Raw genomic sequence first — 16,422 nt, 5'->3', positions numbered from 1 at the left:
AACTAGATATAGTGAAAGAGGCTTTGGGGAAAGTTTAATAAGTGCTCTTGAAATGGCTGATTCTAAACCCATTAGTGCTTATAACTGAGTATACAGTTGACCCTTGAACAATGTGGAGGTTTGAGGCACCGGCCCCCTGCACAGTTGAAAATCTGCATATAAATTCTGATTCCTCAAAAACTTAACTATTAGTAGGCTACTGATGACCACAAGCCTTAGCAATAGCAAAAATAATTAACACATATTTTGTGTATGTATTATATACTGTATTCTTATAATAATATCTAACTTTTTCTAATTTTTTTGTTATTTCTAGGCTACATGGTTTATCTTTGAGTTTTTTCAAATTGGTACAAATCTCCAAAAAATTTTCCAAAATATTTATTGAAAAAAAATCCAGTTGTAAGTGGACATATGCAGTTCAAACCTATGTTGTTCAAGGGTGAACTTTATATGGCAAAAAATCATGCTAGAAAAATGGCTCTTTTCCATCCCATCAGGGTAAATTTTAGCCCGTGATTTACAGGCTTAATATAGAGAGGAAAAAGGGATTTTGTTTTGAGAGAAAAAGAAGTCACTGGAGTCACTTTGATGTCATCAATATAACCCTGCACTTCTTCAATGAAGGACAGGGAACCAGCATTTTAGTGTCGGTCTTATGAGCCAGACTCTGTGATAAGTGCTTTATTGAATTCTCACAATGTCATATGAGGAAAATAGTGTTATCTTCATTTACCAGGCATGTTAAAGCTAAGTAACTTGCCCACCATCACACAGCTAGTACAAGGTGGTTCTAGAATTTGAACCAAGATCAAATTCCAAAGACCACGCTTTACCCACTGTACTTATCCAGGTCTATATAATGATATGCCTCAGCTTTCCCATAGTAAAATTAAAATAGAACTGTCTTCTTGCTAGATCACACATACACTGTGAAAATTCCCTAGGAATAAAAGTGTGAGAAGGGGAATAACATTTTTGAATGTTCATGTGTACGTGACACTTTAGAATATCATCAAAACAACCCTGCAGCTTAATATTATACTCCCCAATTTACCGATGAAGGAGGTAAAACTCAGTGAGGCTTATCTACAAAGTGGCAGACCTTGGGTTTGGACCTAAGCTGTAAAGCCTGTGTTTTCCCCCCAACATTGGCTCTCTCACATGCAAGTGGAGGTAATAGTATTGCTTTTTCCTGTACATTTCTTCAAGGTATTAACAAGGTTTTTTTTCCAAAAAAATGAAAACAATCACTACTCTAGATATTATGTGCAACAATGCACAAAATGACAGGGAACCTGGATTCTGGTCCCTAAGCAATCACTGATCAGCTCTACAGCTGTGGCATGAACAAGTCACCCAATTTCTTTGGGCTTCCATTTTCTCATTTGTAATATGACAGCATTCGATTAAATGAGCTCTCAGTTCCCTTCCTGCCATTAGGTTCTTTGAATTGAATGGGTCCTTCATTAAAGTAACCTTAGGCACTGCTTTTAGTATCATAAAGTTGAATATAGGTTCAAAGCAATGGAATGTATTATAGTCTGGAAAGTAGTACATCAGGTAGGTGATACCACCCTCATTTCTTTAAGGTTAGGTCACTAACTCAAGTAAAGTATCTCTTGTCTCCTTATGTTTTTAAGTTTATTTTAGAGCCTTGTCACAATTTGCGTCATAAAGTAGATTCTTGGGGCACCTGGTTGGTTCAGTCGGTTGGGCGTCTGACTCTTGATTTCGGCTCAGGTCATGACCTCAGGGTCGTGAGATGGAGCCCCGTGTCGGGCTCTGCACTTAGCACTGACTCTGCTTAAGATTCTCTCTCTCCCTCTCCCTCCGCCCCTTCCCCACACTCTCTATCTCTAAATTCATAAATAGATAAATACATAAATAAATAAAATCTTAAAAAAAAAAGTAGATTCTTCAAGTAGCCGATTTCAAAGAATCCAGTCTTTTCCTGTGGACCAGCGTTGGGCTTGCTAAATGAATCTTTGTGTATCATTACCAGGATTACCAAGTGGAAAGGACTTATGCCAAATTTCTGCTCTAATATGAGAATAACTTTGCATGTTACTTTCAGAACCAGTTACTCACCTACCGTTCTGCCATTTCAAATCATGGATTAAAAATGGATGGTCTAGAAAAGGAACTGGGTAGTTTGAATCGCGAATTTGAAACTTTGCAAGAAAAGGTAATGTTAAGTCAATAACGTTAACTATTGTTGTTGTCCCCAAAATATTGTTTGTATTCCCCCATCAACATGGTTTGTTGCTAATCAATGTATTTTTCATATAGGTTCAAGTAAATTCTAGAAAAGCACAAGCATTACAGAACAATGTTGATCGGACAACCCAAAGTGCAAAAGAGCTGGACACAAAGATTAAAAATGTCATCCAGAATGTGCACAGTAAGGAGTTACTCAGTCCAATTAAATGTTTTTTATTACATAGCCTGTTCTGTGCCCTGAAAGAATTTCTCCTTAAGAGTTCAACATTATGAAAAAGATCCTGTAGTGACACTAAAAAACTAATACGAACCCTCCATAAAAATCTCAGTGTTTTTTTGTTTTTTAGTAGTCGACTAGAGTCCAGAATTCCCAGTTTAATAAACTACTCAACGTTTTCTAGTTCTCCTGAAGCAGATCTCTGGGACAAGTGGGGAAGGAAACAACCTGCCTTCAGGGGATTTTTCCAGAGAGTGGGCTGAAGCAGAGCGCATGATGACAGAGCTACGGAACCGCAACTTTGGAAAGCACCTGAGAGAAGCAGAAGCTGAAAAAACAGAGGCTCGGCTCTGTAAGGACATTCCCAGATCCTTGCTTGCAGTCCATTCTAATGGGCTTGAAATACGGCGTGCTAAGTACAATGTCAGGTCCCCGGGTACGGGTGGAGAGGCTCGTCATTTTACCATACAGGACTTTTTTTATTTTAAAGATTTATTTATTTATTTTAGAGATGGGGGGGCGCAGAGAGAGAGGGTGAGAATCTCAAGCAGACTCTGTGCTGAGCCAAAATCAAGAGTTGGACGCTCACCTCACTGAGCCACCCATGCGCCCCAGCATACACGACTTTTAGAGCATCATGTGAAAATGGGTAGCCCTTCCACGCTTCCAAGAGGTGGTAAGAATATAACATCTTACCATCATGCAAGAAAAAAAGATTCTTCTCCTAAGACATTAGACACTGAGACCTCCTTTTCCTTTTTAACTACATCTTGATTCTTCTTCATTCAGCTCCACCCAACTTTCTCATGATACCATTTTTTAATGGTCACCTCACCACCGTCGGGGTTTAGAATCACAAATTGATATTAACACTACTATTGCAGAAAACACTGGGCATAGATACGGAATATATCTAAAGGTTCTGCTTAGGGAAAATGCCTCATTAGTTCAAAACTGTGAGAAATATAAGTGTTGCATAGTTTTTCAAATACTGATCTTTCTTCTCTAGTAAGATGGTATGTCAATGGTTAATATACAGAAGGTAACAGTTTTCTTTTAGCATTTGTGGTGTTCAAATTTAATCTTAGTCTTTGCTTTTGCCTGAGGGGACAGGGTTAGTTTGCAGTTAGTAGTAGTTAGTAGTAGTAGTTAGTTGGTAGTGTTAGTAGTAGTGTTCGGAGCATGTGATTTATACTCTGCAGGTCTTATTCAAGTGCCAAGACTGGCCATACAACTGAGTTTCGCAGGCTATCCTTTTCCGTATCTGAAACCTCAGACTGATGGGACTGTTTTCATGTGGGTTATGTGTGCGCACACAGCAGGCGCTGCATAAATGTTAGTTTCCTTTCCTGTTCACTTGCAAGTTCAAGGAAAACCATGAAAATGATTGGAAACTCAATCTTCTGTAGTCTTTATAGTTGAGTTTCAAGGTACTCATCTCTCAAGTGAAAAAACGTGATGTATTCCAGTGCTGAGTCGGATAAAGAGCTGGCTGGAAGAGCACCAAGGGGAGAACAGGGCACTTGTTAAGAGTATATGGGATTCTTTACATGACTACGAAGCCAAACTCCGTGACCTGCATGCCGCTCTACAGAAGGCAGCTGCGCAAGCAAAGCAGGCCACTGGCCTCAACCGAGAAAACGAGAAGGCTTTGGAATCCATCAAGGTGGGTCCACGGTCAGCATCTGCACGCTTTCATTAATGACAAGGCTGAGGGAGCGGGGATCTTTATCATTAACAAAGTGGCCTGGCCGGGGGCCCATCTGTACATTGAGTCTGTGCGCACCTGTCCGTCCAACAGATGCTCATCAAACAGGAATCAGGAATTAAAGGCAATAGCAAAGTGATTCCTACTCCTCAGCCACCAGAAAAGATTGTGAACTTAAACCACAGAGAAAGCGGAACAAATTGCTTTACCCCTGGCCCGGGCTAATGGAGTACTGGAGGAATAATGTTGCCAAGTAGATGAGAAATGAAACCAATATTGCTATAATTAAATCCAAGTATATAATATATGTTTTAAATAACTGGCTTTTTGTGTCAGCTGGGTAAACATCATTATCATAGTCACCGGCAAAGGCATTTTAAGCCATTATCTGCCTTACAGGAAGTAGATTAAAATACGGGCCTCATGCAGGAGCTGCAGAGACAGGGTTTGGGGCTCGAGATTTCATAGTATATGTATTTTTCCAGTGGTGCACATTGTATGCTGAGATAGCAACACGAGTGTGAGGTGTTATAAAATGGCAGTAAGGTCAGAGTGGAATAACACAGGACTGACCCCCAACAGGAAGAATTTGGTAAAAGAAAATAAATAATATCTTAGTAGATGGCAATACCCTTAACTCCCGAAGCCTCTTTAGACAGCGACTCTGCTCTTGGAAGTCACTGATGATGATGGAGTGTGATCCAATTTTGTGGGTCTCAGAGCTTTGGCGGCTCCTCGCCTGGCCTTCCCAGGTCCTGTGTGCCCTCTTGTTGAGGACGTTGAAGCACCTCTGCGTCCTCATGGGGCCTGGCACGTAGAGCATGGTGGTGGTTGGTGCTGATTCGTTTAGTGACAATCCCTCGTTCTGCTTCACAACCCAGAGCTGACTCATCTCACTGGCTGAGTCGCACTGGTATAGAAAGCTGCTTCTACAGTGCTAACTATTGTTTCCCGGGCATGGAGTTTGAGGAAACCATGCAACCATGACAACACACCCACACAGCAAAGTGAACTGATTTCCCCTCACTCTGAGGTTGCCTAGATGATCTTTAAGTTCAAGAGAACGTTCTGGCTCTGAAATTACTTCTATGCTGTGGTCTAGTTATGCCTCTGCCTTCTGATAGCATATCATGTAGTTCAAGCAGATATTCTTTTTATTCTCTCCAGACACAGGTTCAAGAAATGAATTCCCTGCAGAGTGATTTCTCCAAGTACCTAGCCACCGCGGACTCTTCCTTACTGCAGACCAACATGCTTTTGCAGCGGATAGGGAAAAGCCAGGAGGTAGAGACAAAACTCGTTCTCCAGAAAATTGAAAAAACGTTCAGATCATATCCGAGGAAACTAGGAGATAGGCTAGCCTGTGTTTTTTCTGCAACATATGTCTTTTAGATGGAAGGAAATAAACCAAAGTGTTTACCCTTGGGGTGCAGGGGTGTGAATGAAGTGTCCTCCCTGTGTCTATTCATACCACCTAATTAGCCCAGAGTGAGCAAATGTTGCTTTTGTGATAACAAAACAAAATTGCAATGCTGTTTTTAAAATATCAAGCCTACTTTTATTAGTGGGACCTATTTAGGACTGATCAAAGATTGACCACATTAGCAGCCCAACAGGTATTTGGAAAATATCTTTTATAATAGCTATTTTTAAATAAGAAAAAACTTTTAAACCAGAAAAAAACAACTTTACACTAATGATAACTGTGTGCTTTTATAAAATTTATCAAAGGGGCTACCCACCATAAGAAAAATGTTCAAATGGTGGGAAAACTTAGAAAAATATTACCAGCACCACTACTGAAGTAATGCATCCCGGGAGCCTGAAGTTTATGACAGAGTTCAAGAAAACGGCATGTACATTCTTTGCTTAAATTGACACTGTCTCTGTTTACCTGAAAACATAGGAATATGAAAAGTTAGCTGCCACTTTAAATGAAGAAAGACACGGGCTAAGTGGCAAAGTGAGAGAACTTTCCCAGTCTGCCAGCAAAGCGTCCCTGGTGGCGGAGGCAGAAGCGCATGCGCAGTCTTTACAAGCGTTGGCAAAGCAGCTGGAGGAGTGAGTGACCCCCGAGGTCTAACTGAACGGGTGGCTGGAGCCTAGCGTGAAAGCCTCCCCGACAGCTGGGTCTCCAGAACAGGGTGGAGGGTGGGACCCAGGGCCCAGGGCCCAACCCCACCTGCAACAGGGGTTTGATTCCCAGATGCGTCCTCGCCACCTCTGGTCTCCCATTTGCTCACTGAATCCGGGGGGGGGGGCGGGGCGGGGGGGGGGGGGGGGGGGGGCGCGGTGATGGAGGGGGCCTCAGCTGCAAGCAGTGGGGACTGCTGGAGCCCTTCACCCACCCTGTCTTCCAGGATCAAGAGGAACACCAGTGGGAATGAGCTGGTGCGCTGTGCGGTGGATGCCGCCACCGCCTATGAGAACATCCTCAACGCGATCAAAGCGGCTGAGGATGCCGCCAACAAGGCCACCAGCGCGTCCGAGGCTGCCCTCCAGGTGGGCACCTGCACTGGCACCTTTTCTTTTTTGTAAACACTGAGGACGATAACCAAGCATTATTTTAAATCAGAACTTGCATGGAATAGACTTGAACTTGCTCTAGATGTGGACCGTTTCTGTATTCACGTGACCGTTTTGATATATGTAGCATAGTTGAAAGAACCATTTGTAAAACCAAATGGAAATGACACTGATTATCAATGATGAGTAGTATATCCTGCCCCTTTCTAGGAATGATATAGGCTGTGATTAAGTATTGACATTTCCCAAAAAAGATTTTATATACAGTTTGGTAAACATTTATTTCCCGCCATTTGTCTTTTTTTTTTTTTTTTAAGATTTTATTTATTTGAGAGAGAGAGAGAAACAGCATGAAAGGGGAGAGGGTCAGAGGGAGAAGCAGGCTCCCCGCTGAGCCGGGAGCCCGATGTGGGACTCGATCCCAGGACTCCGGGACCATGACCTGAGCCGAAGGCAGTCGCTTAACCAACTGAGCCACCCAGGCGCCCACCTGCCATTTGTCTTAACACCTAGGCATGTCTTGGAGTCCTGTGGGATCTTCTCTGCACCATATAATATTCCTATACCTAAAAATGAACAAAATATTAGACATCAAAGAATTAGGGGACAGGCTTTCTTGGAAGGTTAAAGATGTTTCTCTCCCAAATATTGAAAACCTAAAAACAATTCAGTTCTGTCTCAGTTATTGTAGAGGGTATTGTGCAAACAATAGGCAGAAAAATGAGACAGGTGTCACATAATTTGTCAGTCTGTCACCAGGGAAGGGTCCACCTCCCCAAGTGACGAGTATCTACCTACAGCCCTAACTGTATCTTTTAAGAAACAGCCTTAAGGCTCCTCCCCACCTTTGAACCTCATCCTTTAAAGGCTGAAGATAAGGGTTTTCAGAGTAGGATGAAAATCTCACTCCGCATTTCCTAAGGCATGCCACATGCTCAAGGCTGATAAATGCTTTGCTTTCAGACAGTGATAAAGGAAGATCTTCCAAGAAAAGCGAAAACTCTGAGTTTTGACAGTGATAAACTCTTAAAGCAAGCCAAGATAACACAGAAGCAGCTCCAGCAAGGTATTAGGGTTGGTGGGTAGGGGGTGGCTGGGATAGCCAAGGGCTTGAAAATGACTGATAAGACCAGGAGAAGCAGCAAATTCTAGCAGCAAATGCTCTTCTTGAACCTCAGTGTCAATGCAGACGACACTCTGGAAATTCATGGTCTATTTTATAGATTTAATGTTTCCACCCAACATTCTCACATGTACTAAATTAACTAGAACCTCATGAGTATACATAAATCTTGAAGGCGACAGGCCTGTTTGGGCCTGGACTTGGGGGCCTGTTTCATTTAATCCACATGTGACCATGGCATTGGAGACCCACACAGCATAGAGGCGTGTGCAGGTCTGGTTTCTCTTTGAAGGCCCAGATAATAGTTCCAGGTCACTGGTGCTTCAAAATTTCTTAAGTCCTAGAACCTTAGTAAGTAAAAGTATCAAAATCACTACCATTGTGAAGCATAAGAATTTTTGAATCACACATTTTATCTTTGAAAATTTCCCATTTATTTAATTTTTTACAAAACAATTAAACCATCTCAATCTCACCAAATTCCAGTGTTCTGAAAATGCTGTCTCTTGATTCTTCTCTGGTCTCTCCTGTTCCTTCATGGCCAAGAAGTCATCTTAGGCCCTTTAGTGATTAGATGCCTTCTGACAGTGAATAAATGTATTTATCTTTTTTTTTATTTAAAAAAATTCAATGCATGAAAAATTACATCCAAAAAAACGTGTAGTGACCTAGAATGATTTGATTAGCAAATTGCAGGAATTAAAATTTCCTGGTATAACATCTATTCGCTTTACAGAATCTGAGCTAAGAGGTGAGGATTGGTGTTTTAAATAGGGTTAAGGATGCTAACTTTGTTGGTATTTTTTTCTTTTGTTTTCTGCCAGCTTGCTTGCTTGCTTTTTACCTTTTGATCCCCTTCACCCATTTTTCCCACCCTCACCTCCGGGTTCAGGCAGCCACTAGTATGTTCCCTGTATCTATGAGCTTGTTGTTTTCATTTTGGGCATGTTTCTAGATTCCACATATAAGAGAGATCATATGGTATTTGTCTACATTGTTATTTAAATCAGTTCTGGAATCATAATTTAAGCCATATATCATCACTTGGGTCTTAAAGCATTCACTGGTCATGTTGCGTGACCCTGAAGTGGCAATATTATCAGCTAGGAATGTCTGTGAACTCCCTCCCTTTCACTGAATCGCCTTAAATGTGTCAGTCTGGAAATGAACAGAAACAAACAATGCCTACTTTGTGTGTCTATTTGCTAAGGCATGCCACATGCTCAAGGTTCTCTCAACGGCACTTCTTTATTATATTCTGACTGAAGAGGCATCCTTTCTGCATTATTCACTCATTCAGTGAGTATGTACTAATACTAAGCCCAGACTAGTACCAGACAATGCACTGTGACACAGCAGTGAATAAGACAGTCACCTCCCTTTCCTTCCCTGAGCAGAGACAATTGCCCTGAGCAGAGTGGAAGTTAAACCTCCTCTAAATGATGAAGCCCCTCCCTCTCTTCATGGGCATTTCTGAGGAGCCTGGGACTACAGGCTTGGGAATGCTCCTGACCTCTGTAACCAGAGTCCGGGGGAGCTGTGGGTCTAGGCACACACAGTGGGCATCTCTGAGATGCAGGTCTGCTCAGTGATCTGCCGATGCTGGCTACTTCAGGCGCCACCCAACCAATGGAAGATCAAAATCCATAGGTAATTGCCTCATGATGCTTTATTGTAGAAATCAGCCCGGCTCTCAACAACCTACAGCAGACTCTGAAAGTTCTGACAGTTCAGAAAGGGCTGATTGACACCAATCTCACTGCTATCCGTGATGACCTGCGTGGGATACAGAGAGGTCAGCATCTCCCTACCCACCAGACTTGGCTTCTTTTGTCGAGCATTTCAGATACTTACACCTCTCTCTGTGTGTGTGCATTAGATGACATCAGTGGTGTGATCAGTAGCACAAAGAGCATGGTCAGAAATGCCAATGACATCACCAATGAGGTGCTCGACGGGCTCGGCCCCATTCAGACAGATGTGACAAGAATTAAGGATACCTATGGGAGCACACAGAGTGAAGACTTCAACAAGGCTCTCACTGACGCGGATAACTCAGGTATCAGGCATCCTTTGGCCAGGACATCTTATCCAGTTTCTGCATTGTTATGTGCTTTGGTTGATTTATTTAAATTCTTCCCTGGTAAAGCCCAAAATTAGAAATTAAAATATTAGAAAGCAGCTTCATGTAATACATTCAAAGAATATGGGCATTCTATTAATTGGAAAGACTAGGTAGAATTTTTTTTAACCCATTAAAATTGTTATTGATTTTTCCTGTGATAGAGTGGAGATACAGATCCCTTAATCATGAGGTATTAAATTATAATTGATATTAAGGATCAAAAAACAAAGATTTATTTTCTTCTGTAGTGGTCAAGAAAGATGATCTGATAACTAGATCGCAAGCTAAAATCCATGATGTATTTAGGAAAGGTATTTACCTGACTCTGAGCCATCCTATCCAATATTTGGGAACCAAACATAACACTTGACAAATAGTGTCAATGAGAAAATCTGTATTTAACCTTTTCTCAACTCGCAATTATAAATTTGTTTTGTAATCTCACCCACAGTAAAGAAATTAACCAACAAACTGCCCGATCTTTTGAGCAAGATTGAAAGTATCAACCAACAGCTGTTGCCACTGGGCAACATCTCTGATAATGTGGACCGTATCCGGGAGCTAATTCAGCAGGCCAGAGATGCTGCAAATAAGGTAGGTGTGTCCCCACATTGCCAGGCACTAAGGCTCCATCTTTGAGAAGTCACCACATTCATCAAGAAAGGGAAGGCATTTGTTTACACATGAACTCGTTGTCCTTCTTGCTCTAATTCTTTGGTTGTTTGGAATGTGAAAGTTGACTTCCTCCTGTCAACCTTCAAAAGTGCACGTTACGTTCATGCCCTAAATGATCTGGTATGTCAGAGACCTGAAGCAGTTTCCTCCCCATTGAGTTTATGCAGGCGGGAAGAAGGGTTCTCCTCCAGACCCTCGTTGGGAAGTGTTATTGCAAGTTCAAGTAAGGGTTCTATCATCAGAATGTGCTGATGTGATACTTCACAAGCCCTAGTTTCTTATTATAGCTTGAAAGTTGTAGAATCCACCTTTACTGAGGACAGAGGATTATAGCAGATTTTCTTCATTGGAACACAAATCCATCAGCCTTTCTCATTTTCACCTGACAGTATTTACCTGAATTCCTGACACTTCGCTCTTAAGAATTTGTTTTGTCCTAAAATAATATTAATGAAAATCTTGCATTTTCATCCACCCCCCTGCAAGATATTCGGAGACAGAGGGTTGGGAAACCAAGTCAGAGTATCACTGCCCTAAGGACACTGTGGTTGATTCCAAGGCTCACTATTACTTCTTTTGAGCCCTTACATCTGGGAAAGAGAAATATTCCCAACGTAAAACCTTTAGCAGCGGGGTGTCTGGGTGGCTCAGTCAGTTAAGTGTCTGCCTTCAGCTCAGGTCATGATCCCGGGGTCCTGGGATGGAGCCCCGCATTGGGCTCTGCACTCCGCAGGGACCCTGCTTCTCCCTCTCCTTCTGCCTGCCACTCCTCCTGCTTGTGCTGTCTCTCTCTCTCTGTGTCAAATAAATAAATAAAATCTTAAAAAAAAAAAAAAAACCTTTAACAGGAAAACAAAGAGCATAAGGCACAGTTGGAAGACACTACTTTTTCACACCCATTCATGCTTTATATAAACCAAATGAAAAATATTAATGTTTCTAGCTTTTGCCCTTCTATGTTCATTCACTAATTTATCCAACAAAATTTGAAGCATGTAATAACACCATGGTTAAGAGCTTGTTAACAAAACCAGATTGCCTTGGTTTTGATCCTAGCTCTGTCACTTATGAGCTGTGGGACTTTGGGCCAGCCACTTCACCTCTCTGTGCCTCACTTTGTTCATCTGTAGAGCAGGGTACATAATAAGACTGCCCCCATGAGATTTTTAGGATTAAACTAGGTAATGTAAAATAGTTCCTGGCTAATAGTACCATGTAAGTGGAAAATAATAAAATATAACTTAAAAATAAGCCGGCGCTTTTGAGCGCCTGGGTTGTGTGGCGCTCTCCTGGGTGCCCAGGACACAGAGATTAGTAAGCCAAAACCCTGACCTCGGGTTACTCACCAGCTGCTGCATGCGGCAGCTGGTGAGCAGAATACACTAAGAAGCTGGATAAAACTGTGTTAAGCTTGTCTTGACAACACTCATTTCTACCTGGAGAGGCTCAGAATGGTACTAAAGGACACAGAGAAGAATGTTCAATGCGACACAGCTTGTCATCACAAAGATAATTGGAAAAAAGCCAAATGTCCATCAATAGGAGATGGATAAAACTGTGATAAATGTATACAATGAAAGACCACACCACAATAAATATAAATGAGCTGGAGCCAGCAGATGTGTCAATACAGATAAATCTACAAACAGAGTGAGGCCAAGAAAGCAAGTTGTAGATGGATATGTAGAGACACCATTTATATTAAAGTATTTAAAACATGAGTAATAAAACTAATTACAGTTTATAGATAGATGCATTTTAGTAAAAATATTTTTTTTTTAAAGATTTTATTTATTTATTCATTTGAGAGAGCGAGAATGAGAGAAAGAGAGAGCACATGAGAGGGTGGAGGGTCAGAGGGAGAAGCAGACTCCCTGCTGAGCAGGGAGCCCGATGTGGGACTCGATCCTGGGACTCCAGGATCATGACCTGAGCCGAAGGCAGTCGCTTAACCAACTGAGCCACCCAGGTGCCCCAACATTTTAGTAAAAATATTGCAACATGTGTGGACCGTGCATGGGAATCTAAATCCAGGGTAGTGGTGGCCTCTGAGATGAGAGAGAGGAATGGGGACAAGGTGAGATATGCAAGGAGCTTCTATTATACCACTCATGTTTAATTTCTTAGGAATGTAATGAATATACAGGTATATTCTCCATTCTTTTTATGTATACATGAGATGGCTTCTTAATTAAAAAGACTGAGAGTTTTCCAGGTTTTGACAAAGGGCATGCCAGGAAAGACTCAGGATGTGGTTGGGTAGACTGGAGGGTGGAGGGGAGTAGAGAAAGAGGAATAAAATGAGCCTGTAAAATGGGTGAGGGGTGCTCAGTCACAAGTACGTTCGAGAAATGACAGCCCACACCATCGCTAAGTACCCCACTCCAACATAATACCTTGCATAAACCAGGTTTTCCATAAATATTTAAAGTTTGATAGATAAAATATAGTTGGTGTAAGTATCATTCCAGGAGTGTTATTCTTTAGATTATTAAGGAACATTTATTTTCTGTGTTTGAATACCATCTACCCAAGTTGGTCCACAGACCAGCACTAGTCAGAGAAATTTTGTTACTGGTCCATTATATGTAAATATAAAGTTGAATGTATATGTCTAAAAACTTTCAATAATTTGAATTGCCTCAAAATTCAAGCATGGGATAGTAGGCATGTATTTTGCACACCTTATTTATTTCATTTTTCTAATAATTTGATTTTTAATGTATTTACAAAAGTATTGGTCCAGGGCAGATTAGAGAGGGGAAAAAATGGTCCTTCACCCACTGAGTTTAAGAAGCACTGTTTTAGAGAGCCCTGATGCACTCGTTTTTAAGGACTGAATGCCTATAATAAATACAACCATAACATGTAATATATTAATGGGGAATGATTCCTTAAAGAATTTGTTTAAAAAATATTTTTGATGTATTATATATGTACAACTTGTCAGGCGCCATGCTAAGTGCTTCCATACATGTTAGGTCACCCGTACAAAAACCTCCTAGGGTTGTAACTATGATTATAATAATGATTATCATTTCTGGTGCAGAGAATTAGATGCACTTCTCAAAGACCCCTGGCTGGTAAACAGGAAGAACATGAATGCTTTACTACTCAGCTCCTGAAACAGCTTCATGAGTTTATAACCCAGACCTAGGAGACACACACACTCCTTTGCTCTTTATCATAACAACTGGGAAATGCTGACATAGAGATGAAAGGAGTTGTGGCAGAATCCCCGGTTGTCCCTCTGAGCACACCCCCTTTCCTCACAGAAGAATCTTTAATGACCTAGATCTTTTCCCTTACAGGTTGCTGTCCCCATGAGGTTCAATGGTAAATCTGGAGTTGAAGTCCGGCTGCCAAATGACCTAGAAGATTTGAAAGGATACACATCTCTTTCTTTGTTTCTCCAAAGACCTGAATCAAGAGAATATGGGAGGACTGAGAATATGTTTGTGATGTACCTTGGAAATAAAGATGTAGGTATCGCTTTGACATTTCTCTTGTTTGGTTTGGGGATTTTTTTTTTTTTTTTTTTTTTTTAATATTGGTTCTGTATTTGCTGCATGACCACCAAACTTAGTGGCCCAAAGCAACAGTAAATATTTATTATTTCACACTGTTTCTATGGTGCAGTGTTCAAGAGTGGCTTAGCCAGATGGTTCTGATTCAGGGGATCTCATGAGCTGTCTGTCAAGATGTTGGCTAGGGCTGCAGTCATCTGAAGGCTCGACTGGGGCTGGAGATTTGCTCTCAGTTTGGCTCACTCACATGCCTTGTAAGTTAGTGCTGGTTGTTGGTAGGAGGCATTTTTCATGCCACATGGTCCTCTCCATAGGGCTGTTAAGTGTCCTCATGACACAGCAGCAGGCTTCCCCTGGAACGCTGTTGGGGTGCTCATGCTACCATCACCTTGGGGAATTCCACTATTTGTGGGTTGAATTGTGGCCCAAAAGAATATGGTTTTTGAGATACATGTCACAAGTGTGTCCTTGCCATTGGCACAGCAGGAAGAAATCCCACCAATATGTCAGCAGACTCCACCACCTCTGATGGCATCCCAAGGGGCCACCCATCAATTGCAAATTGTTCTCTGTTGGCCTTATCTGATGGAGAGACCTTGCCCAATGGGCTTAGCACATGACACATGTGAGCACATGCACACCAGGAGTTAAAGTTCAGCACCCCTCCCTAAACAACCAGGGCAGCAATATCAAGGCTTCATGGAAATCATCAGTGGTTCTTTCTCACAAAATCGTGACCCTGCCCTCCTCCTCAGAATGCCCAGCTGCAGACTCTTCCTCAAGTCGGCAGGGATGGGACCATCTGTGGGTGAGAACTGGAGTGAAATGAAGCCTCTTCTGACTAATTAATAAGGCATGCAGTTGCCCTATCTCTTTCTAATTCTAAGTTCTTTAAATCACTACTGTTACAGGCATTTTGAACAGTTCATTTTTTTTTCTTTTTTCTTAGAGAGCAAGCAGTGGGGTGGGGCAGAGGAAGAGGGAGAGAAAGAATCTTAAGCAGGCTCCATGCCCAGCGCAGAGCCCGACACAGGGCTTGATCTCATAACCCTGAAATCACGACCTGAGCCAAAACCAAGAATCCAATGCTCAACCGACTGAGCCACCCTGGCACCTCTTGAACAGTTCATTTTAGCCCTTAGTCCCTCCTCTTAAAATATATTTTTTTCAACTTAAGTGTCAGAGGAAAAAGTAATCGCTGGCTGGGTTAGGATATAATGGCTGGGAAAAAAATGTCTGCAACATGGTTCTGGAAAATTCTGGTCAGTTAGGAAGTAATTCGCTGTGATTAGTGCATGTAGGTGTTTAAAGATTCCTAAAATTGACATTATTATTAATCACTCTCTAATGCTTTAAAGTGTTGGTACTTTATTTGTAGCTTTCTTATGACATGACTTTCTGCTTTGTATCTTGACAAAAGGCACATTACTTTATTCCTTCAACAATTTTATACCATCTACCTACAAGGCACTAACACTGTATTTATGATACACAAAAATGTGTTTCTTGAATGTAAATTTCATGTTATGTATATTTTACCACAATTTTAAAACTTCATATGTACTTTCAGGTGCTGGTATTCTAACAAAGAAAGATACATATGTAGCTGACCGTGATAACAGAGGGTTCTAGGTATTATAACAAAGCCATGTGCAAAGTGTTAAGAGATCATTATATGGTACAGGGAGAACAAAAATGGCTTATTTCTAGACTAAAATCCAATGGAGACCTGAGTCTGTATCTGGTTCATCTTTATGGCAAGTGCTTGGCAAATATTTGCAGATTGAGCAAATGGGGGAGTGAATCCATGAGTGCAATGATTTAGAGAGAAGACAGTGCAGACATTATTAAGTGTTCTGTCTGTATTGTTCTGTACAAGGAGGTACCTCATTTATTCTGTCTGCCCAAGGGTTATTGTGTAAAACCCGTTAGTTATTTGAAATGCACTCTCTTGGGATGGGAAGTTGAGAGGACCAGGGTGTGTTCGAAGTGCTCTGAAGTGGCCTTGATGTCTCTAGGCCTCCGGGGACTACATCGGCATGGCAGTTGTAGACGGCAAGCTCACGTGTGTTTACAACCTGGGAGACCAGGAGTCTGAACTCCAAGTGGACCAGAGCGTGACCAAGAGCGACACTCAGGAGGCAGTAATGGACCGGGTGAAATTTCAGAGGTAAAAGTCCCATTGACCTCTGCTCTTTATTAATCTGACCCACACTCACCAAACTCCCCAATGTATGTGCTGCTAAACCCCATTTTCAGTATGTTGGCTTTGACTTCTTCGATGTTTGTATAATTTTT

General features: G+C 41.6%; 1 protein-coding gene across 1 annotated transcript in view; it reads left to right on the top strand.

Annotated features, from left to right (window-relative positions):
• The window catches only part of LAMA3 (laminin subunit alpha 3), a 77,529-nt gene that overhangs the window by 23,494 nt on the left and 37,613 nt on the right, over positions 1-16,422 (top strand). Inside the window, 13 exon segments of the mRNA XM_021686060.2 lie at positions 2,078-2,188; positions 2,293-2,404; positions 2,625-2,792; positions 3,910-4,106; positions 5,316-5,432; positions 6,055-6,209; positions 6,509-6,650; positions 7,638-7,740; positions 9,476-9,592; positions 9,677-9,856; positions 10,374-10,516; positions 13,909-14,079; positions 16,143-16,294. Coding sequence (XP_021541735.2) covers positions 2,078-2,188; positions 2,293-2,404; positions 2,625-2,792; positions 3,910-4,106; positions 5,316-5,432; positions 6,055-6,209; positions 6,509-6,650; positions 7,638-7,740; positions 9,476-9,592; positions 9,677-9,856; positions 10,374-10,516; positions 13,909-14,079; positions 16,143-16,294 — 1,868 coding nt within the window.

This window comes from Neomonachus schauinslandi, chromosome 14, assembly GCF_002201575.2.
Source record: "Neomonachus schauinslandi chromosome 14, ASM220157v2, whole genome shotgun sequence".
Taxonomy (NCBI): Eukaryota; Metazoa; Chordata; class Mammalia; order Carnivora; family Phocidae; genus Neomonachus; species Neomonachus schauinslandi.
The sequence above is the reverse complement of the archived record's forward strand: the minus strand, read 5'-3'. Positions and strand labels throughout refer to the sequence as shown.